This window comes from Cervus canadensis, chromosome 16, assembly GCF_019320065.1.
Source record: "Cervus canadensis isolate Bull #8, Minnesota chromosome 16, ASM1932006v1, whole genome shotgun sequence".
NCBI lineage: Eukaryota > Metazoa > Chordata > Mammalia > Artiodactyla > Cervidae > Cervus > Cervus canadensis.
The window spans coordinates 13169275-13194117 of NC_057401.1; the positions used below are offsets into that span (position 1 = coordinate 13169275).

General features: G+C 38.1%; 2 protein-coding genes across 5 annotated transcripts in view; one reads left to right on the plus strand and one right to left on the minus strand.

Annotated features, from left to right (window-relative positions):
- The window catches only part of NLN (neurolysin), a 97343-nt gene extending 97115 nt beyond the window's left edge, over positions 1-228 (minus strand). The window contains exon 1 of one of the 2 annotated variants that reach the window (XM_043488982.1): positions 38-228. In XM_043488982.1, coding sequence (XP_043344917.1) covers positions 38-78 — 41 coding nt within the window. In that variant the 5' untranslated portion in view covers positions 79-228. The remainder of the gene's footprint in view (positions 1-37) is intronic. The other variant, XM_043488986.1, reaches the window with a different exon arrangement.
- SGTB (small glutamine rich tetratricopeptide repeat co-chaperone beta) overlaps positions 162-24843 on the plus strand; it is a 49102-nt gene continuing 24420 nt past the window's right edge. Inside the window, exons 1-5 of one of the 3 annotated variants that reach the window (XM_043488997.1) lie at positions 383-518; positions 1654-1773; positions 8924-9027; positions 12012-12081; positions 15890-15989. In XM_043488997.1, coding sequence (XP_043344932.1) covers positions 1674-1773; positions 8924-9027; positions 12012-12081; positions 15890-15989 — 374 coding nt within the window. In that variant the 5' untranslated portion in view covers positions 383-518; positions 1654-1673. Of the gene's footprint in view, positions 519-1653; positions 1774-8923; positions 9028-12011; positions 12082-15889; positions 15990-24843 lie in introns of all 3 variants that reach the window. The other 2 variants (XM_043488996.1, XM_043488998.1) reach the window with 2 other exon arrangements.

Genomic DNA, 24843 nt, shown 5'->3' on the forward strand with positions numbered 1-24843 from the left:
CGCCCACGGTCAAGGTTAACCCGCGCACGGGAGGTACCTGTGGAGGCCTCGCACAGCCAAAAGGCACTGGACGATCATGGGAGAGCCGGGAGGCGACGGTGGCTGCGGGCGCGGTGTCCTCCGGTCTGGGGGTGGGGCTGGCGGGGCGCCGGGAAGCGGTGCGGTGGCCTAGCGCAGGAGGCAACCGTGGCGGCGGCTGCCAGCTGGGCCTGAACCCTCCCACGTGCGGCAGCCCCACGCTGGCGCCCACTTCAGCCCCGCCCCGGCCCCGCCCCGGCTCCGCCCCATGCGTCTCGCACCGCCCCAGGGGCGGTTCTGGCGAGACCACGGCTGGGAGCCAGGCGCAGCGAGGAGTGGGCTGAGGGGCGGCGGCGGTCTGGGAGCCGGGGAAGTTTGGGCCACCTTTGGCGGCGGTGCTGCGCTCCGGAGCCAGGCTGAAGCCCGGAGAACCAGGGGGCAGGCGGACACCCTTACGGACGCCCTCGGGCCGCTGCCACCGTTTCGCATCCTCTTCCCTGGTAAGGGGCTGCTGTCTGGGAAGGGTGCGTCTCCCGCCGCCCCAGTCCGGGCCTGCACGGCTCACCCGCAGCAAACGCTGTGGAGGCTAAGGCGAGGCCCGGGTAACGAAGGGAGGGAGAAGGAGGTCGATGTGCTCCGGGGAAAGGAACGGGGAGAAGCCTGGAGGAGGTTGGGCTGCTTCATTTTGCCTCGCGTCCCCTCTCCCCCTCCCCATTCTTTTTGCACCCTTCTGCCCTGGGTCCTTATTTAGGACTTGCAACCCCGTGGCCTATAGGCTGGGCTCTCTTTTAAAATAAGCACACGAGTAATAAACGTCCTCGCGGTGGGTACCACACCCTGGCTTTGAATTAGGGAACCTGGGAAGCAGATGGATGATGCGATTTAGTGGAAATAAGCCATTAATGCCGGCTGGCCCTGCGCCACTGTTTGGATGCGATAGTATTCCATGTGAATGAACATGACCCGGAGCGTTCAGTCTGTCCACGAGAGCACAGCTGCTGCAGAGAGCATCGGTCGGCTTGTAGTATCCATCGACTTGGGCAGTGATTATCTGACATGTCTGTTGATTGAATAGAAATGGCATTTTTATTAAAAATGACCCTCAATGGTTGAACAACCTTTCACTAATGAATTTCCTCATCCCGTACCTGTCTCCACCTACAAAAGTAGGTGGACTGTAAATTATGCATACATTTGAAAAAAATCTCATGGAATAAAGGAAGATGCCCTGCGTGGATTGGCTTCTGAGTCAGCAGTATGAAATCTCCCTCAAAATAGTACTAAAGCCTTTTGGGGATTTCTGTATCTGTACCCCTATCCTTATCTGTACCATATAAACTGTTAAGATATAGTGAACTGTTCAGTGAGAATGTCAGCTTATGTTGTACATGTTTTGAGAAAAAATTTACTTTTGCAAGTTTTAACATAACCTAGTATTCCTAGGTGTAAATGAAAATGTTATATATTACCATATCAATATTTTGTGCTCTCTTGACTTTAAAAGAAAGGAGTGAAAGTAATACAGCCTTTTGTTTTTGCTTTTTACCTTTAATATAATTTATGACCTGTATGATTTATAATCTTCACTGCTTCTTTAAAATTACTTAGTTCAGTGTTTTCCTTTTTCTAATCAAGGAAAAGTTTAAGCTTTAAACATGTCATCCATCAAGCACCTAGTTTATGCAGTTATTCGTTTCTTACGGGAACAAAGTCAGATGGATGCTTATACCTCAGATGAGCAAGAAAGTTTGGAAGGTAGGCTCCTGTTCTCTGTGTTCATTTGTGTTATGATTATAAAGACTAAAATATCTATAAGTCTGACTTTATGATCTGTTGTTTCAAAATCAGAATATCTTGTTGATTTTTCAAGAAGAGAGATCTTATGGTAAGGTTGTAATGTTTTCATCCTCTGAGGCTTTTTTTTTTTTTTCAGTTAACAACAAGATAAGAGGACTTTTGTTTATTTATTGAACAACTACTATGTGTCAGAACTATGCTATTCATATTATAGGGAAATTTTTCTCCATGGTAACTGTTAAATTAGTTATTATCCCCATTCAACAGAGAAGTAAGTGAAACCTGATAGATTAAGTAATCTAACACAGCTAATATGTGACAAAGCTGAGATTTAAATCCTGGTTCTTACTCTGAAGATCCTCTCTTTTAATAGAAAAGCATCCAGTTTAGAATCAATATCTGAAAACACCTTAGTCATTATTAAAGCACTATGCAAAAGTCTAATAACTATTAATCTCTGACAACTTCCTACTGGGGGACTTGAAATAAGAGGATATCACCCTTGTTTTATGTTAGCTTTAAATATTAGATTTGGTAATCTGTAAAGTTGAGCAGGACTTGGATGATAGCATCACATGTTTCCTTGACACCATCTTTTCTGCTTCATGCTTATGCGTTAGAAAATTTAAATTCAGTATAACTGTAAGAAGATAGAATTCTGCAGAAGGGGTCATGAAGGTTCAGTGAGCCAGCTTTCTTGTGGCCTAAAGACTTAATTATTTCAATAAGATAGTGCATTGGGGAGAATTTAATACATAACAGTAGAATTTGAATTTTCCATCTTGAGCTGTTTCTCCTATAAAGGGGGACACATCTATTAATTTCAACAAGTACTTCCCCTGTGAATATGCTTTAGGAAGTGGGGGTGAAAATTGAACATTTGCTCTAAATCTGCTTGCAATCTGGTGAGATAATCTTTCCAGGTGGCAGTGAGAGGAGCTTGTGACTCGCAGTTGGAGATTGCAATCAGTCCATTAAGGTCTTTTTGTCCTTCTTGGATGTTAGACCATGTGAAGATAAAGGGGTCTGGTTATCTAAGGAAAATGTTGTTTATAGTTACTCTGTAGCAAACAGATAATGGAATCATTTAATTAAAGATGTTTGTTTTCTCATCAAAGGCAGTATAATACTTTTAAGGGCCTGAAAGAAAATCGAGAGTTTTTTTAAAACCAAGATGTTGTGTCCTATTTTGAGGGTAGTATTCAGCCAAAAATATGTGCCTTCAGCTGCGTGTTATATATGGCAGTCAGAAATGGTGCCAGTTGTTTTTGACCGACCCCTATTTTTGACTCGGTGAGTCTAATTTAATTGAACATAAAATCATGTGGTAATGTCTGCCCACCTTCTAGACATTTAAAAAAGCTCTCGGAGAGGAGCCTGAGTTCTCATACTAGCTTTTCCACTACAGGGAAGCTAGTATGTTAGCATCAGCTTTGAACCTTGTCATCTGATTATGTCACCCACTCCTCTTAATTGTCATCTGCTGACATCTGCTTCATGTTTTGACTATCTGGCTCCTGCTCACTGTCTCTCTAACACTATCCTGTCTTAATTCTTGATGATTGTAATACATTCATTCATAATGCTTTCAGTTCTCTCCCACTAAGTTCCTTGACCTTCTCTACACCAAGTGATCTCACCACTCACTTGCTTGGTCATAACCTAGACCAGTGGTTATCAGTTTGGGGTGATTTTATAGTATCTAGAGATACTTTGATTGTTGTGATGGGAGTGGGGCTAGTGATATCTGGTTGGTAGAGGCCACAAATAAAGATACCACAGGTGTTCAAGATGGACCCCAACAATAAAGAGTTGTCTAGTCCAAAATATCAGTTGCCAAGGTTGAGAAACTCTTCCCTAGGCCTTGTTATTGTTATTCTCCATAAACTCTGCCTTAAACATTTCACTTCTGCTGCCTGTTAGTCCAACTCACTCTTTATAGAATTCATACTCCATCAGTTCTTTGACCCTACCAATACCTCTAAGCTGTTGATCCCTTACCTTTCCACACCCCTCTTCTTTTTTTTTTTTTGCTTTCTTTTTTTATTGGAATATAATTGTTTTACAATGTTGTGTTAGTTTCTGCTGTAGAGCAGTGTGAATCAACTGAATGTATATATCTCCACTCTCTCTTGAGCCTCCCTCCCACCCCCCCACCCCACCCCTCTAGGTCATCACAGAGCACCGAGCTGAGTCCCTGTGCTATATAGGCTCTCACTAGCTGTTTATTTCAACGTGATAGTGTGTATATGTCACTGCTAGTCTCTGCTTGTTCCACCTTCTCCTTCCCCACCTCAGGTCACAAGTCCATTCTCTACATCTGTGCCTCTATTCCTGCCCTGCAAATAGGTTCATCAGTAACATTTTTCTAGATTTCATATATGTGTGGTAATATAAGATACTCATTTTTCTCTTTCTGACTTACTTCACTCCCCCAGCTTAAAGTCCGTGGTTGATCATTATAATCACGCTGGTGAACATGGCTCCCTTTCTTGCAAAACCCTGCCTTGTTTGAATCCGACCCTCCACCTACTCCTTGCCCCTATCTCTGTGACTGTGTATAGATGGAATGACACAGTCTTACTGACTAGTCCTACTTTGAGTTCATGACCACAAGCCTCAAGGGAACCTTTAATGCTGCCCTCTGTTCCAAGTTCATTCACATTTGTGCTCTCCTAGATGACCACTTTAACATTTTTTCATGCCTTCTCAAAACCCCAAATCTTCTCCCTTGTACTCATTTTTTTGTTGATGTCCTTGCTTCTTACTCCATCAAGAAATTGAAGTAATAAGAAAATTCCATAGACTCCCTCTGCTCCATCTACCTGCCACCAGCATCTATCCACACATACTCTGTCTGCCTGTTACCATATACTATGGACTAAATATCTGTGTTCTCCCAAAATTCATATGTTGAGACCTAATGCCCAGTGTGATGGTATTAGGAAGTGGGGTCCTCGTGACTGGGATTAGTGCCGCCAGAGAGTTCCCTCACTCCTTCTACCGTGTAAGGACAAAGTAAGAAGGTGCCCTCTGTGAACCAGAAAGCAGATCCTCACCAGACTTTGAATCTCCTGGCATCTTGATCTTGAACGTCCCAATCTCCAGACTGATAAGCCACCCTGTCTGTGGTATTCTGTCATAGAAGCCCAGAACACACCATAGATGAACTATCCATTGTCCTTCCTAAATGAAACCCCTCTACCCGCAGACTAGATCTCATCCTGTCTCCCCTACTCCAGACTCTCACTGTAGTTATTTTACCCTCCTTCACTTACATGAGCAAATTTTCAATCTCTTCTAGATCATTTCCATCAAAATATAAACTTCCTCCCTTCTTAAAAAAATCAAAACCCAACTAATTACTCTTGCCAGACTACTACCCACCCCTTCCCCCACTGAACTAGTGCCTGCTTTTTTTGTCTCCCTTTTGCTGGAAATTTTTTTGAAAGAAGTGTCCATACTTGCTTTCTGCAATTCCTCTCCTCTTCTTTCTTAAACTCACCTCAGACAGGCCTTTGTCTCCATCTCTCCACTCATACTGTTCTCATTAAGGTCATCAGTGATTTCTGTGGTGTGTAGTTCAAACGGTCAGTTTTCAGTCTTCATCTCACTTATTAGCAGTCTCTGATAAAGTTGATGATGGCTCCCTCATTCCCTCTCCCCCCTTATGCTTTATTCCATTGGCTTCCAGGATACCTCATACTCATCTTGGTTTTCTTCTGATCTCATTGTTTGCTCTTTCTCTGTCTCCTTTGCTGATTCCTCTTTTCCCTGCCCTGGAATATACTAGGAATATACTGGTCACTCAGCTGGTAAAGAATCTGCCTGCAATGCAGGAGACCCTGGTTCGATCCTGGGTTGGGAAGATCCCCTGGAGAAGGAGTAGGCTACCCAATCCAGTATTGTTGGACTTCCCTGGTGGCTCAGCTGGTAAACAATCTGCCTGCAATGCGGGAGACCTGGGTTTGATCCCTGGATATATCCAGGGTCCAGTGCTTGATCTTCTTCTCTTCATTATGTGCACTCACTTTCTTGGTGTTATAGTTCAGCCTCTTGGCTTTAACTATCCTTTTTTTACATGTTTTTATCTGTCAAATGTATACTCTCAGCCCAGACCTTTCTTCTGAACTCCAGGCTTCTACATCCAACTGCCTACTAGCTATCTTCATTTGTATGTCTAACAGGCATCTCAAGTTGAATATTTCCAAAACTGAACTCCTGATCCTCCCACCCAAAATCTGTTCTATTTCACAACTTCCCTAACTCAGTTCCCTAACTCCATCTTTTCAGTTCTTAGGCTAGAAGTTTTCTTATCATTGTGAACTCTTCTCTTTCTCTTAGACTCTGCATCTAATTATTCAATAAATCCTGTTGGCTGTCCCTTCCAAATATATCTTGACATTTTCCCACCTCCACCAATATTACCTATGGATAGAACTAAATACTTATTTACAGTGATGGCCTCTAACTAGTCTCTCTGCTTCTATATTTGTTGCTTCTTTGACTCATCTTAATGCAGCCACCAGTGATCCTTTAAAACAGACTATGTCAGATCTATGTCAGTTCATAGATTCCTTCTCTTTCTCACTTGGCTTTAATCAAATTAGCTTTCTCACTCTGAATGCACCAAATCCTCTTTCCTAAGTCTTTTGCAGGGACTTCTCTGGCAGTCCAGTGGTTAAGATTTTACCTTACAATGCAGGGGGTGCGGGTTGATCCCTGCTTTGGAAGCTGGGATCCCACATACCTTGGGGTCAAAAAACCAAAACATAAAACAGAAGCAATGTTGTAACTAATTCAACAAAGACTTTAAAATGGTCCATATCAAAATAAATAAATAAAGACTTTTGTTACATCTGTTTTCTCTGCCTAGCATGTTCTTCCCCTAGATAACAGTAATATCCCCATCTCCGGGTCCTCTTTTCTGAATGAGGCCTTTGCTGAGCACTCCATTAAATCTGGAACTTGCTTCCCTCCTCTGCCTTCTGCATTCCCATCCTTTTCGCCCTGTTGCACTTTTTATCATTTTTTGTTTACAGTCTTCTTCTCCATCTCCCAGTAGAATGACCGCCCCGAGAGGTCGGGAGTTTTTTTCTGTTCACTGATATATAAAAAGGGCCTTAAAAAGGGCCTGACACATGGTAGGTGCTCAATAAATATTTGCTGAATTGAACTGACGAATTAAATCCAGTGATCCTGGGCATCCTAGTTAGTCTGTATCTTAATTTCTAATAGGTGGCGTTCTTTTCCCGCTTCATCTAATAGACGTGTCAAAAGAATCAGAATTGGTGATGGCAGGTGTTTGGCATATGGTGCTTTATAGATGGGATGTGGTATCATTGAATAGAATTCTTTGCTTTTCCTTACCATCATCAGCATCAGACTCTTACTGTTTGGTGTAAGAGTGGAACAGACTTGTATACAGAATTTCTCTAGATTTTTATGATTTATTCCTGAAAGGAGGACCATATGTAATAATGCCTGTTTTGTAAATGAGAATGTTGAGGTAAAAGTGAGATAAATTGTTGTACCCAGGTTATTAGATTTTAATTTTATGGATTAATAATGATAATGAGAGTCCTGAGTTCCAAGGCTGTGGTGGTTTTTTTTTTTTTTTAACTAATCCATATGTCTCTCTAAATATGTGTTAGTGTTGAACACTAAACATTTTGGCAGCAAATTTACTTATTAAAACAACTGTGCTTACTTTAATGTGGAATCTAGAACAGTCAAATGCATAAAAGCGTAAAAACAGAGAGCACGATGGTGGTTACCAGTGCTGGGGTAAGAGGAGATGGGGAAGTAATGGTCAAAGGGTACACCGTTTCAGCTATACTAAATAAAGAAGTTCTGGAGATCTTTTCAGCATAGGGCCTATAGCTAACTGGATTGTACTTAAAATTTGGTAAGAGGTTCAGCCATAAAAAGGAACAAATTTAAGTGAGTTCTAGTGAGGTGGATGAACCCTATTGTACAGAGTGAAGTAAGAAAGAGGAAAACAAATGTTGCATGTACATGGAACCTAGAAAAATGGTACTGCTGAATCTATTTGCAGGGAAGGAATAGAGACACAGACATGAACAGACTTGTGGACACAGCAGAGGAAGGAGGCGGGGAACGAATTGAGAGAGTAGCTTTGAAACATGTATATTACCATCTGTAAAATAGACAGCTAGTGGAAAGTTGCTATATAACACAGGTGCTCTGTGACGACATTCGGGGGCGGGATGGGGTCGGGGGTGGGAGGGAGGCTCGAGGGAGGGGACATGTGAATACTTTTGGCTGATTCATGTTGTATGGCAAAAACCAACACAATATTGTAAACCAAGTATCCTCTAATTAGAAATAAATTTAAAAAATTTGATAAGAGGGTAGATCTTATGTTAAGTGTTCTTAACACACATACACACACACACACCAGTAAACGGGACAAGCTCATTAAAATGTGCACTTTCTTACATGTCAATCATGTTTCAGTAGAGTGGTTTAAAAACAAACAATTGTGTTTATCTGCCTCCTTCTATTAAGGGTAAGCTTCATCATGTGGATTGTGATTTTCGTGCTAACTGTTGTATCTCTGCCACCTTATAAGAGCATCTTGCACATAGTAGGTGCTTGGTAAATTTGCATACCTGAATGAGTTTTTAAAAGCCAAACTATCTTCACCTAATTAAGTACATCAGGATAATATTTAGTGGTTCTTACATGCCAGAGACTATTTCTCTTACTATTTTTAATCAGATAGAGAATTCTATTTTTCACATTAAAAAAAGATAGTTTTTTAGTTTTATTCAAGATATTGATAATGGGGAATATGTTAATGACTTGCTTTAAAAAGAATATGATGTAATACACATATTGAGAAATTATATTCTAGGTAACATTTTTCTTAAAGTGAAGAAAAAGAAGCCAAGTTGTCTTCCCTCAATAGCTGGTCTATAAACAGAAATCTCTATGCAGCTGAACCATTTAGTTTTCCTTATGTTCTGTGATCAAAATGCTGAATTACCACAGATTGCAGAGTGCAGATTTCTACCAGAAAAAAAAAAAATTGTTTCTTTTTTTAGATTGCTAATTTTTTTTCACTATTAAACTTTATTTCAAGTTGCAATTCAGTGCTTGGAGACAGTTTTTAAAATCAGTGCAGAAGATACACATCTAGCAGTTTCACAGCCTTTGACAGAAATGTTCACAAATTCCTTCTGTAAGGTAAGCTCTCATCCTTTTCTCATTAGTGTGGGATTATCTGAGTGTGACTACAATATTATGTTGGATTGTTAATATTTGAGGGGCCAGGCTTAGGTAACTAACTTCTTCCTGGGTATAAGATAGTTGGTCCACATGGATGATTTGGGACCTAAAAATGTAACTTTTAATGTGCATTAGATTTTAATATTAGTAACTCTACTCATCCTCTCACCTTCTTTTATATTTAATGATATGTCTTAGTTGACTTCTTAAGTCTTTTATAGTATTTGGGTGTTTTTAAATTTCTGACATCTGAATTAATGTCCCCCTAAAACGTGAAATACAAATTAAAAATAAAAATCTTAATGTTTAAGAAGAAACTATATAAAAAAGGCATCATCATTTTGAGACAGATTTTTATCGAATTTGGCCGTTAATGGGGCTCTTTAAACAGGGAAAGTTTCTGCGCTCCGTGTGCAAAACCAAGACTGAAATCCAAGGATGCTGCTCCCTGCTCCCCGGGACTGTTTATATGGTCTCTGGTTTCTGACCTTTGCAGGAAATATGGATGATAAGATTGAAAACTCTTAAGGTTGGTGAGTTTAGGGCCCCAGCAGGACCTCCCATGTGTTTTTTCATTACATTTTGGTGCCACGTGAATCTCTTTTAGTATTCTCACTGGGTATTCAAGCTTCAGTACAGATTGAGGAACTCAGGAGAGGAGCTGAAACATGCAGGGTATCTTCAGCCTGGCAGGGACATTGCTGAGAATACCACACAAACTGTTTCTAGAATTCACTGGGAAGAGGTCCTTAGAGTTGCATTGAAAAGGGTGATTTGGCAGTGAGCTGCTCCCTCCTTTTATACTTGGAAACAAGATAACACAGTTACACATTAATTCATCAAATAGATGAATTCCAATTATCTGAGAAGATGTAAGGAGATAGTGGCATGTCTCCGTGGTGCTTTCCTTCTCTTTGGTTTCTGTGGTTCCTTCACTGTCTGGGCTCGCGGCCTCCTCTGGGAGCCCTATTTCAGAGGCTGGGCATGGCAGCGGCAGGGCTGACCTTTACTCCGGCATGCAGGAGAGGCTTGTGCTTGAGACAGTGCTTGGATTTGCTCACTCTTTTTGCTCCTGTCGTCACTGACTAGTACTGAAGAGATCAAGACTTTTTTTCTGCCCAGGAAACTCAGATTGATTTTTACCCTCTGGTTGAATAGAGCTCTTTTTTTTTTTTTTTTCTATTTCTGATTGGATTAACTTGTAAAATTTTGTTGCTTACTATTTTAAATATATAGTTTCTTAAAACTGGCTCCATAGTATATCTACATGGGGTTATTTGTGGTATCAGTCCTTTCACAGTCCTATTAACAGGTGTGACTTCATTGTGTAGGTGTCTGTTAGCAGGGTGTGGCAGAGAAAGTCTAAAACTTGTTTGAGCAGCAGCGAGACTGTTATAATTAGAGGAATCACTGCTATTCCCATTGTATTTGGTTGTTATGTTGGACAGTTTATTTTTAGGATACTGCTTTCCTCCCCAATTAACTTCATATACGAAATGGATTCTTTCCTTCTATATAAAGTAGATCACACTTGTCTTCACACTGTGGACTGCTCAAATGTTTTCATGAATATGAGGATTAATTTTCAAAGTTGTGAAACTGGCAATTTCATTAAAATCATTCAGAAGGATTTAGAAGACAGAATGGACTATAATCCATTTTTCAATATGCTATTTTTTGAGCCCCCCAAAGTCACTGTTTCACACATAAACTGCCTAGGCTTGTTAGGAGATCTGAAATGGAAGGAACTCTAAAAGCAAGTACTGCAGGGCAACAATGCATCTTTGAACTGCACTTACATCCTGAGGAGCTGAAACAGTCCATTTTGAGTAGTGATCTCTACTTATTAATGTTCCTATTTGATTCTGTACTTTTTTTTTCTAATACCTTGCTTAGAAAAAATGATTGATAAAGATTAAAAAAAATAAGCACAACTTACATACCTTATAGTGATTTTGTACCTTTGAAGATTTGTGTATAATTAAGAAAGTGTATTTCCAGTGTTAGAACTATCAAGTTTATTGCCATTTTACTCAAAGGTAATGGTGAATATATTTTAAATATGATACATAGGTATACTGACTCCAAATTATGCCTTTTTGAAAATTATAAACATTTATGAACTTCAGAGTCAAGTTTAAAAACAACATAATTTAAAAAGAATCTTACAAAAATGGGAAAATACATTGTGTTCCTATTACCACTCAAGACATTTCTAAATTTTTATTTAGTTTTCATAAGTACTTTGGTTTGAACTTTATTATTGCAAAAGAGGTTTGAGGATGATAGTAGGTGCTAAAAGCAGGAATCTTATACTGTTTTTTATCTTATGAGGAATTTATGACCATTGTTTTTAAAAGTTTAAACAATATGGAATAATATAAAAAAGAGACTGAAAATCTTACTTCCAAATATTCCTACTGTTAACCTTTTGTGTGTACCTTACCATTGTTTGATTTTCAGCCAGCATGTTTATGAATATTTGTGTATATATTTAAATAATAGGATCATATTATAAATGCTTTTTTGGTACCTGTGAATTTGACTTAGTGGGTTTTCTCTTGGAATATTAGCACTATGTTTCTGAATTTTCACTAAACAATCCCTTGAACATATTTTTATTACTATTCTTTGTATATTGATTCCATTCTTTATTCATGAAGTAGGATTTCTAGATTTGGTGAAAGCAAGTAAAAACAATTGATTCATAGTTGTTCACTTTTTTCTAGGAAAATTCCACATATTCATTTTTCTAATAAACGTATGTGAGGGGACTTTTTTCTTATTTCTTGTAAACACTGTTATTTAGATGGTAAATTTCGTGACATGAAATTATAGATGATGTACTAAATAATGGTTAAGTCATTATTGCTGTAACTTATAGTTCTCTGGGATGACTCTATGTAGCTAAATGAAGTACATTGTATTTTATTTAATTTCAGAATGACATTCTGCCTCTCTCAAACTCAGTGCCTGAAGATATGGGGAAAGCTGACCAATTAAAAGATGAAGGTAGATATTTCCTAGAAAAATTACTTATTTAGTAAAAGTTTCTGCAGTGGTAGGGAAAGTGACTATGAACTGGTAAGATTCTGGTTTATACTGCCAAGACTGGATTGTCATAAGTCCTCCTGGCATTTGTGAAACAGGAATGAATGTGATAGGGAAGAAGCCTGGAAATACAGAATAGCTTGTGAACGATACAAGTATGGCTTGTTTCAAGAGAAGCAGATCTGTTGTGAGGAAAACTTGCAAAACAAATCACTTAAGGGGTGATTCTTATACCTGCGTTTGCTATGTGTACTCTAGGATCGCAAATTCTTTATGCTAAATAAAAGACATAAAAATGGTTTTCAGTATCGTTTTTAACTTTCCTGTATTTAGTGTTTTTGAGTTCTTTGACATGTGTTAATGTATGTATATGGCACTTAAGGGTTTATTAGCTAGCACATTTGATTACTATGTTACTAAATTTTCTAATAGTGGCTCTAGAAAGCATGAACGTGGAAGTGTTAGTTGCTCAGTCATGTCTGACTGTTTGTAAACCCATGGATTGTAGCCTGCCAGGCCCCTTTGTCCATGGAATTCTCCAGGCAAGAATACTGGAGTGGGTTGCCATTTCCTTCTCCAGAGGATTTTCCTGACCCAGGGATTGAATCTGCGTCTCCCACTTTGCAGGCAGGTTCTTAACCATCTGAGCCACGAGGGAAGCTATTGAAGCATACTTGATTTTTATAAATAAGTCGGCACTGAGAATCTGGGCTCAATTTTTCCATCATGGTCAGTTATGTTAAGCTATAGAGGCAAGCCAGGTCAGGCCTATAAGATTTGTAGTAAGGAGCTGTAGGGCAGATCCCTGATCTTCACCAGTGAATGAGAGTCGGAAAAGACCCTGTCCAATGGGCAGAGAGTTATTAGGGAATTTGTAATGTTCAGAAGCTGTACAAAAATGTTTTTATTTTCTGGTCTTTTTTTTTAGTTCATACTCTGAATAGGACTGTTGAGTTTTTTTAAAAAATCAGTTGGTGTCTAAAAAGTAGATATGAAAAAGAATATGCCTTTCCCATTTTTCAAGCATGGTTCTCTCTATTAGGTCTATAAATTACACTATATCAGTGTTTTTAATGGCTGCATAGTGTTTCATGATACTGTGATACCATGATTTACATACCTAGATAGATAATTTTTTAATCCTAAGTAACACTGTCTTTGTATCTTTGTCTATATTTACTTTCACTATTGTGTGATTATCTTCTTTGGATTACATTAGAAAGTGCTGTGTTCAGTTTTCAATGTTTTATTTTTCTCTAAGAAATCTTATTACTACAGTGACTTAAAATTTTAGAATTAGGACTTTCATAAATTACCCATAGAATAAAATAACAGTCAAATCCTCATTGCTGCTTGAATTGCAGTGTTCCCCAAACACTGAGTTTAAACTATCTAGATACAAATGCATTTTGATATATTATTCTAATTGAAGCAATTTAATCTGATTTTTTTTCCTTGCACTTAGACTTTTGTAGTGTGCGAAATCCTCAGTGATGTATAATATTATATGCTTCGCTAAACATTTTGCTTTTGTAGCTCTCTTGCTTTAGCTCTAGTACTAAATGGCCAGTTGAAGTTTTATTTTTTGTCCCTCATATTTACTCCGTCTGCATGGCAGAACACCGGGAGTATGCATTTCCTCGAGTTTATTTTGATATAATGAACATTAGTAAGTTGAGGGTTGGAAGGAGCTGCAGAGTGAGGCTCATTTACCATGGCAGCATGGGTAGACTGAATTACTTAACTGCTTTCACCTCTAACCAAAAGCTCCTATCCTTTGCTTTTCCCTAGGACATGTCACATCTAAGACACATTACCCATAAAGTTAAAGCAGCTGTCTTACAGATTTTGCTGTTCATGTGAAAATAGATGGCTGTGGTAGATGGTCAAGCATAGTTATTCTAGGCTGCGTGTTATACTTACCTGTGTTAATCAAGGTTTCTAGCTAGCTAGTACCTTCCTGGAAGGTTGCTTTCAAATATTTTTGTGTGCTTTGCTTCTGAAAAGCGGCAATAAGATCAGACAAAACCAGTAAGTGTTCATTGCTGTCGTTTCCTGCCTTGTTTCAGAAGTAAAGACATATCTCAAAGGGTTGTCTTGAGGAATAAAGGGGACAGGAGAGTAGTGTTTAAGTGTGCTGTGCAGTGCCCGCTTATGGTTAGCTTCCCAAATATCTGTGTCCTGAGTTTTTGTATATTGAATGTTTTCTGACTTGAATCTTTTTATCATTAATATCACTATCTATCTAGACATAGATACATTTTAGTATCTATACACTTGATGTGGCTTATGGGAAAAGACATACTATAGGTTTTAATACAACCCAAGAAAGGTCATGGATACATGATCCATGTTGGACACAAAGATCCAACAAAAAGAAAATCCACATAACCCAGAAAATTTAAATCTTTTACATGGAACAAGCTAATCTATTTAAGTACTGAGTAGTTAAAGTACTAATGTAGTAATTTCTTACCCAATCATAAAAACTATGTAATCCTTTTCTCTTCCTTAGAGGCTTGATACTCATTTCTTATGGAAGGTGGGATTTAATTTAATTTTTTGACTTTTAAAGAAAGCGTTAATGAGCTATAATTAACATACCACGAGATATACTGTGACATGTATTAATTCATTGGTTTCTAGTAGATTAACAGAGTCGTGTAGCCATCACCACAACTATAGAACATTTTTCTCATCCCAAAGAGAAATCATATAGAAATCACTTTATATCCCTTTAGTGATCATTCTTTATATCCATTTCTGCTTCTTAATTTGCAGTAACTTTTGTATGATTTTAGATGTCTTTCCTTTAATCTTCCTGTTCTCTGCAAATTTACATTCTTCTACATACCATTAAGTATGTAATGATCTGTTAAAAAAAAAAGGCTAATAGGAGAGCTTCTAGTTTAGAGATAACTGGAAGGAATAATACAGGCTTTTGTTATATAAATCCTTCCCTGTAATCCCAATGTTTTAAAAATTTCCATTTGAGCATTGGTTATTATAAGTGAGCATGCCGCTTTTTTTCTGTTTAATGGAATACAGAAGACAGCCACAGAAAAATCCCTTATTTTGCTGACCAGTTGTTAACGTAGCTAAATTGTTACCAGATGTATCTGCAGATGCCCTTCCTGAAGCTCAGCATCCTGTGGGCTAGCTGTGGTATCTGAAATGCTGTCTTTCTAGAAATTAATCTCCCATAATCTCCTTTAAAAAAGAATCTATCTCTGGAAAGGATAACACATAAAAAAAATATTATCTGCCAATAACATATTGACACAGTTAGTTTTTCTAGCTCACCCCACAGCATGTTTGGAGGGCTTGCTCATTAGCAGTTGTATGTTTTGACAGGGCAGGAATGGAGGACCAGGTCCAGACTGAGATAGTGATTATAGAGGGTGGTCCAGCTGGAAGGCGGTTGGGCAGCTCCAAAAGGGAAGAAGGAGATGAAGATAAGGAAAGTGAGAAGAGATTAGATTTTGCCAAGAGATAATCATTACTGTAGCATTCACTCACTTACTGAAGTCTGTTTTTATAAGATAGTCAAACATTAATATTTTTGAAAGACTCTGCACTTCAAAATCATTCAAACATACTGACGGCTAAGGAGTATCAGTTCTACAGTACTATATAAAATTTATCTCCAGTGTGACTAAAAAATCATGTTATTGTCCTTTGTATTACTGTAATTTTTTATGATTAAAATTTATCTTCCATTTTTTCCTGTATGTTGCACTTACTGTACCTGTTGATTACTTTGTTTTAGGCAATAATCACATGAAAGAAGAAAATTATGCTGCTGCGGTGGATTGTTACACACAGGCGATAGAATTGGATCCAAATAATGCAGTTTATTATTGTAACAGGTAAACTGGCATGATTGTGGCAAGTTTACAGTTCTTAAACATTTACACTAATAGCTCTGAAGGAGTTTTTTAATAGCTCTGTAAAATTTGTTTTTTTATTTAGAAAACTTTGAAAGTTTAGAAACGTATAAAGAAGGGAGAAAATAAACTCATAACCTTACCACTTACAGGCAACTGCTGTTACTAATACCCTTTTGGCATATGTTGTATGATGTAAGTGTAATCAATTTCAGGTTCATCTTTTATTTACTGGGCATATCACAAACATGTCCTTAGTTTATTTAAATCCTTCGTAAACATTATTTAAATAGATATGAATTAGTCGGCTATTACTTCCTAATCTTTTTTATATTTCCAATACCTTTCATTGTGGCTGGCAAACAAACAGGACTGTTTTTTGATAAATGGATGAATGTACCTTACTTTGCTTAACTCTTGACCTACTGATGGACATTGAAATTGTCCATTTTTCCCCAATACTATACAGCTGCAATGAACATCTTTATTTCTAAAATTATTTTCTGGACTTAAGATTTTCTAGACTTTGGATCTATCCTTGGAAATATACTCGGTTGGTCTAACGATATATAAAAGTATGGAAAATGTTAAAAAAATTTGCTGATGCTAATTTCAAAATTATTTCAGCTTCTTTGAAAATATTTGAAAATTCTTTTCCACCCCTAGGATATATGAATGTATCTGTTTTTATCACACCCTTATCAGCACTGTGTATTTGAATTAGTATTTATTATTATTAACATAATAATACTCTTGTTTTAAGAGTGTTATTACTTACATTTAGTTACTGGTGAGGTTGGACATTTTTCAAATATTGGCCATTTGTGGGTTTTCCCCCCCTCTAAATTATCTATTTGTATCTGTGGCAGGCCTCAGGCTATTTGTTTGTTTGTTTGTGTTTGTTTGTTTATTTGTATTTCAGGCAGGCCTCAGATTTGTTTCTTTCCTCCCCTGTTCTTTCCTTTTTCATGAGGGTTTCACCACTGTGGTCTGCATTTCCTAGGACCCTCTCACACCTGGGTTTTGTCTGTGTTCAGCCATGCGAGGCACGGCAGGAAATGGAGGGCAGAAGGAAGGGAGAAGTTGGGTATTTCTTGCCCTCTTTTCCATCAGGGTATTCATCCAGCAGAGGCTGCTTCTCTTCCTTGTCTCCAGCTCCCCCCTAAGATATCTGCCATGGTCCCAGCTTGTACCAGGTGACACTGGGTTCTGGGCTCTGCACTCTGTTCTGTCTTAGGGATGGTGGCGGCTTCCTGCTGTTGCTAATCTCTGGATTCCTGCACAACACCCTGTTAGGTCTCTCAGCTCAGCTATGTAATGAATTCTCTGCACTAAATTATTCTGTTTTAGATATTAAAATTCCAATAGAACTTTCTGCAGTGATGGAAATGTTCTGTATCTGCATTGTCCAGTAGAGTAGCCACCGAGTACAGTAGCTGTTGAGCACTGGGAATGTGGCTAGTGCAATGGAGAAACTAAAATTTTAATGGTTCATTAATTTAAGATGAGTTTAAATTAATTTAAATTTAAATAGGCATATGTGACTGGTAGTTTGTGTTATGTTGTCTGGGCTTCCCTGGTGGCTCAGATGGTAAAAGAATCTGCCAGCAATGCAGGAGAACCTGATTCGAACCCTGCATTTAATTCAGATGACTGTTATATTTACTGCTGTGGGCAAGAATCCTTTAGAAGAAATGGAGTAGCCCTCACAGTCAACAAAAGAGTCCAAAATGCAGTACTTGGGTGCAATCTCAAAAACAACAGAATGATCATGGTTCATTTCCAAGGCAAACCATTCAACATCAAAGTAATCCAAGTCTATGACCTAACCACTAATGCTGAAGAAGCTGAAATTGGACAGTTTTGTGAAGACTGACAAGACCTTATAGAAGTAACACCCCCGCCCCCCGCCAAAAAAAGAAGATGTCCTTTCATCATAGGGGGCTGGGGTGCAAAAGTAAGAAGTTAATAGATACTTGGAATACTAGGCAATTTTGGCCTTGGAATACAAAATGAAGCAGGGCAAAGGCTAACAGAATTTTGCCAAGAGAACACACTGGTCATAGCAAACACCCTCTTCCAAAAACACAAGAGACAACTCTACACATAGTCAATACCAAATGGTCAATACCAAAATCAGATTGATTATATTTGTAGCTGAAGATGGAGAAGCTCTATACAGTCAGCCAAAACAAGACCTGGAGCTGGCTGTGGCTCAGTTCATGAGCTCCTTGTTGTGAAATTCAGACTTAAATTGAAGATAGTAGGGAAAACCACTAAGCCTTTCAGGTATGACCTAAATCAAATCCCTTATGATTATACAGTGGAGGTGACAAATAGATTCAGGGGATTATATCTGATAGAGTGCCTAAAGAACTATAAACGGAGGTTCATAACATTGTGCAGGAGGCGGTGACGAAAACCATCCATAAGAAGAAGAAATGCAAGAAGGCAAAGTGGCTGTCTGAGGAGGCCTTACAAATAGCTGAAAAAAGAAGTGAAAGGCAAAGGAGAAAGGGAAAGATATACCCAACTGAAAGCAGAGTTCCAGAGAATAGCAAGGAGAGATAAGAAAGCCTTCTTAAGTTAACAATGCAAAGAAATAGAGGAAAGCCATAGAATGAGAAAGACTAGAGATCTGTTCAAGAAAACTAGAGATACCAAGGGAACATTTCATGCAAAGATGGGCACAATAAAGGACAGAAATGGCAAGGACCTAACAGAAGCAGAAGATATTAAGAAGAGGTGGCAAGAATATACAGAAGAACTATACTAAGAAGTTCTTAATGACCCAGATAACCATGATGATGTGGTCACTCACCTAGAACCAGTCATCCTGGAGTGTGAAGTCAAGTGGGCCTTAGCAAGCATTACTATGAACAAAGCTGGTGGAGGTGATGGAATTCTAGTTGAGCTATTTCAAATCCTAAAAGATGATGCTGTGAAAGTGTTGCACTCAGTATACCAGCAAATATGGAAAACTCAGTGGTGGCCACAAGGACTGGAAAAGGTCAGTTTTCATTCCAATCCCAAAGAAGGGCAATGCCAAAGAATGCTCAAACTGCTGTACAGTTGCACATATTTCACATGCTGGCAAGGTTATGCTCAAAATCCTATAAGCTAGGCTTCAGCAGTATGTAAACTAAGAGCTTCCAGATATACAAGCTGGATTTAGAAAAGGCAGAGGAACCAGAGATCAAATTGCCAACATCACTTGGAACAGAAAAAGCAAGGGAATTCCAGAAAAACATCTGCTTCATTCATACGCTAAAGCTTTTGTGTGAATCACAACAAACTGTGGAAAATTCTTCAAGGGATGGGAATACCAGACCACCTTACTTGTCTCCTGAGAAACCTATATGCAGGTCAAGAAGCAGCAGTTAGAACCGCACATGAAACAACAGACTGGTTCAAAACTGGGAAATGACTACGTCAAGGCTGTATATTGTCACCCTGCTTATTTTACTTATATGCAGAGTACATCATGCAAAAAGCCAGGCTGGATGAATTACAGGCTGGGATCACGATTGCTGGGAGAAATATCAATAACCTCAGATATGCAGATGACACAACTCTAATGGCAGAAAGCGGAGAGGAACTAAAGAGTCTCATGATGAGGGTAAAAGAGGAGTGTGAAAAAGCTGGCTTAAAACTCAACATTCAAAAAAGTAAGATCATGGCATCTGGTCCCATCACTTCATGGCAAATAGATGGGGAAAAAGTGAAAACATGGCAGATTTTATTTTCTTGGGCTCCAAAATCATTGCAGATGGTGACTGCAGCCATAAAATTAAAGGACACTTGCTCCTTGGAAGAAAAGCTATGACAAACCTAGACAGTGTATTAAAATGTAGAGATATCACTTTGCCGACAAAGGTCTGATAATCAAAGCAACTACTGGTTTTTCCAGTAGTCATGTACAGATGTGAGAATTGGAGTATAAAGAAGGCTAACACCAAAGAATTGATGCTTTCCAATTGTGGTGCTGGGGAAGACTCTTGGGAGTCCCTTGGACAGCAACAAGATCAAACCATTCAATCCTAAAGGAAATCAACCCCGAATATTCATTGGAAGGACTGATGCTGAAGCTGAAGCTCCAGTACTTTGACCACATGATGGGAAGAGCTGACTCATTGGACAGGACCTTGATGCTGGGAAAGATTGGAGGCAAAAGGAGGAGGCAGCAGATGGTTAGATAGCGTCACTGACTTAACAGTCGTGAATTTGAGCAAACTTTGGAACATAGTGAAAGTTAGGGAAGCCTGACATGCCGTGGTCCTTGGGGTCGCAGAGTCTGACAGAGCCTGGTGACTGAACAACAGCAACCACACTGTGACTTCTGGCTGCCGTATTGGACACTAAGCTGTGTTTTAAGGCTAAAACCTCTTTATCCTAATTGCACAGCCTATTGTTTGCCTTTTAATGTTTTTCACGTATAAGCGTTTTAAATATTTATATAGACATATTTGTTTTTCTTTTTTTTTTAATTCTATTACAGTGTTTTTAGGCTGACAGCTCTGTTTACAGACTTGGAAGATAACTTCTAGTTTCTTATTTTTCCTTTACATTTAAATTTTATCATGCCAAGTCTATTTTGGTCACTGGTATAACCATTTGAATCAGTTTGAAGCTTTTCATGACTGAGATTTATAAAAATTACCTTTTATTATTTAAGTACTTGGACTTGAAAGCAATCTTTATGTTAATTTGGCCCAATCTTTCATTGAGTTTTTTTTTTTTTTTTTTTAGTCATACTTAGGGTATTCATACTCTTCTGAGATGTCTGTTCTCCCCCACCTTTTCTCTTGTGGTTATTTCTGTTAGAAAATTCTTCCTTGTTGATGCTGATTTCGTTTTCCCTGTAGCTTCTGTACCTTCTCTCAATTGACTTTATTTTTATTCTAATGGCAGTTACAGAATAACCATGATTCTTCTTTTTCATGACAGTACCCTTACATTTTTTAACTTTGTTACTATACTCATTTGAGTTCTTTTCTCCACATCAAATGTTCACAGCTTCTTCAATTTTACCTCACATAGTTCAGCTTTAAATCTTGCACTTTTGCTCTAAACTTTTCCGGTTTACCTGTATCTATTACTCTGTACTTCTCAGAAGTTAACATATCCAGCATTGGCTTGACTGAAACAGTCAAGTCCTAGGGTTCTCATTTAATCTACTTCCAGGTGATAGTTATATATTAGTGTTTTGTAGCATTCTTTATTAAATTTATCTTTTGCTTTTGGCTTATTGAATCCTGTCCTCCTCCTTCACACACTCTGTCTTGCCACTCAGTTGTATATTCGTTTGACAGGTTCTTGCCCAACACATGCTGTGCATCAGTGTTGTCTCAGGAGGTAAAGTTGGTTGTTTGGACTCAAAAAAAGGATCTTATATTTTATCCTTATAGAATTTTATCTCGTTCTAGTCTTCGATTTATATGTTCCTTAATTGTTTGGGATAATTTGTAATGTATCTGCTTTTGGTCCTAGCTTCATGTCATCCACAAGCTTGAGAAGAGCACCATATATTACATTATATGAGTTACAGAGTCAGCTAGGGGAGCTGAGTTACAGAGTCAGCATGGGGAAGTAGTTAAGAACAGGGGTTCTGACCCATACTCTTTGAGTTCTACTTTCTGGCTCTTCCACTTACATATATGTGACCTTGAGCAAATTACCCTAACATCTTAGTTTCCCCATTGGTAGAATTGTGGATAATAGTATTTATCTTATCACATTGTTATAGAGATTAAATAGTTAGTACATATGAAGTGGTAGAATAGTGTCTAGTAAAGAGTGTTGTACACAGCAATAGCTATTATCATTGTTGTTCATGTAATCTGGGGGTTTGCTTTAATCAGAATATGAAGAGAGAGCCAAATTTATCAGGATCCAAATATGTTGTCAGTTATTTTTCTCTGAGTTACCAGTCTGATAGTAATCCTGTTAAAATAGAAAAGAAATGATGTTGGTCTTATAGGACTTGTTCTGAATTAATGTAGTGTTGTTGTTTTTTTCCATTTTTTGGGGATCTCAAACATATTTAGTGAAAATTTATGAAATTGAAAGTTTACAGTGAATATGCATATGTCCACACCAAGATTTTGCCGCTAATGTTTTAGTTTACTTGCTGTATCCCATTTATTCATCTGTTTGTACCTCTCTTATTTTTGCTGCATTTCAAGGTAAACTGCAGCTATTGGTATACTTTCCCCTTAAATATTTTATATGCATATCATTAACTAGAGTTCAGTATTTTACCTTCTTTTCTTTTGAGGTAAAATTTACACGCAATAAAAAGCACAAATCTTAACTATGTGTTCACTGAGTATTGACAAGTGCATACACCTATGTAACTCAGCACCCCTGTCATGGTAGTGAAAATTACCCCAAGCCCAGGAAGTTCCACCTGCCCTTCAGAGTCAGGTGCCTAAAACACTCACTGGAGAAAACTATTGTTTTTCCATAGATAATATTTGTCTCTGTTACAGTCTCATAAAAAAGGAACCATACCATACATACCCTTTTGTATGAGTCTTCTTTTGATCAACATAATGGTTTTGGCATTCAGTCTCATTGTTGCGTGGTTCTTTCTTTTTAACTACTGAGTATTGTTTCTTTGAATGCATCACAGGTTGTCTAGGCATTTTCCTATTCATAGGCATCTGGGCCACCTTTAATTGTTGTTGTTGGTTTTGTATTGTCCAGCATTTATAGTTGTTACCTTTGGGAGAGTTGGATCCATAAGGAATTTCATCTGGCCATACTTAAAGCCTACATTTTCTCTCTCCATAAAAAAATTGCTTTACTGACCTGTTCTAATAATTCAGGTCAGAAAAATAGAAAATCCAAATAATTTGTGGAGAATTAATTCCCCAACTCTACTTTTATGTTTGAATTTTATTCTTTGTAATCAGATGACTGGACAAATTTTCATTTAGCATATGAAATCTTCAAATAAATACATTTAATACTGTCACAGAACATTATGACCAGATGTAAATGTTAATGTAAAATAGATTATTTATAGAGCTCAGTAAGGCATGTACTCTTAACCATAAATATGGTGAATTGGAAGCAAAATAAAGGATTTATTTTTAATGAGATTACCGTTTGTTAATAGTCATTATGTCCACTAGTTCTATAATAGGAGAAATTCTTGCCAATTCCCATCTTGCATTTCATTTAATTATTGTCAAATTGAAATGAGTAATTATGCTCCTTTTTTGCATTTGAGTGGTATCTTCTTCCTTGAGAAATTCAGTAATAGTGTATGAAATTTAATATTAAATAATTAGAAAACTTTATTTGTATTTTATTACAAATGTGAAAGCTTTAGGATTTTTTTTAGACTCTGGTGGCTATAAATATCTCAGTAGCCTGTAGTGTTGCCAACTACTCCTTGCCATTTTTCTCAGCCAGCTGACTGCCAAAAGTTGGAAGCTCAGAATAGCAGATCTGAATCTTTCTTTTGATCTTCATTTTCACAGTTCATTATTAATCAAAATATTGTTTACATGTTAAACTTGCTAGGATGAACCAAAGTTTACTTTTTATAAAAGTGATTTTTTTTATATGTTAGAAAACAATCATTTGGTATATTTCTTAAGCATGTCTTTGTTTTCTAGACTTAATTGTCTATTTGGGGCCTTTTAGGATTCTAATGATGCTTAAGGCTCGGCTTGGATACCAGCAAAACATGAGTCCTTTCTTGAAAACTTATGATTTAGTTTTACTTTTTTTGTCTATGTCCCTAGCACTTAGCATGATGTATAACACTTACACAAGTTTATCATGTATGTTCTGCCTTGTAATTATATGCATGCATGTTCAGTCGCTTCAGTGTGTCCAGCTCTTTGTGATTCTGTGGACTGTAGCCCACCAGGCCCCTCTGTCCATGGGATTCTCCAGGCAAGAATACTGGAGTGGGTTGCCGTGCCCTCCTCCAGGGGATTTTCCCAACCCAGGGACTGAACTAGCATCTCCTGTGTCTCCTGCATTGCAGGCGAATTCTTTACCACTGAGCCACCAGGGAAGCCCCAGTTATGTGCATACTTGTTTACTTCAGCTGAGGGGCAGATATTCTGTCTATTCGTATTCCCTATAGTACTCAGCATTGTACCTCCACCAGAGTTTAGCCAGTTTTTGTCAGATGCATGGAAGACTGTAGAAAAAATAAAAGGAATTTCCAGTAATGTTGAAGTGACCAGACACTTAGATTAACACTTGTATACATAAAACAGCAAATGATTTACAGGTCTAAAACATTTCCAAGTACTTTATAATATGAAATGGTATTTCATATGAAACTGGCTAGTTTTCTGTTTTCCATCCCTGAAGAGTACAGATCTTTCTCAGCTTGTGATGTTACATCCCAATAAACTTGGAAATGTAATAAGTTGAAGATGCATTTAATACACCTAATTTACTGACCTATTTTAGCCTGGTCTACCTTAAACATGCTCAGAACACTTATATCAGTCTCACAGTTGGGTAGAATCATCTAACACAAAGCCTATTTTATAGTAAAAGTGTTGAATGTCTTGTGTAATTTATTGAATACTGTACTGAAAGTGAAAAGCAGAATGGTTGCATGGGTACAGAATGGCTCTAAGTTTGTCAGCTGTTTACTCTCGTGATCACAGGGTTGACTGGGAGCTGAAGCTCCCTGTCACTACCCAGGGTCACCAGGGAGTTTCATATCACATATTACTAGCCCAGGAAAAGATCAAAATTCAAAATTTGAAGTATGGTTTCTACTTATGGGTACTGCTTTTGCCCCATTGTAAAGTCAAAAATTGTAAGTTAAACCATTGTAAATCAGGGCCATCTGTAT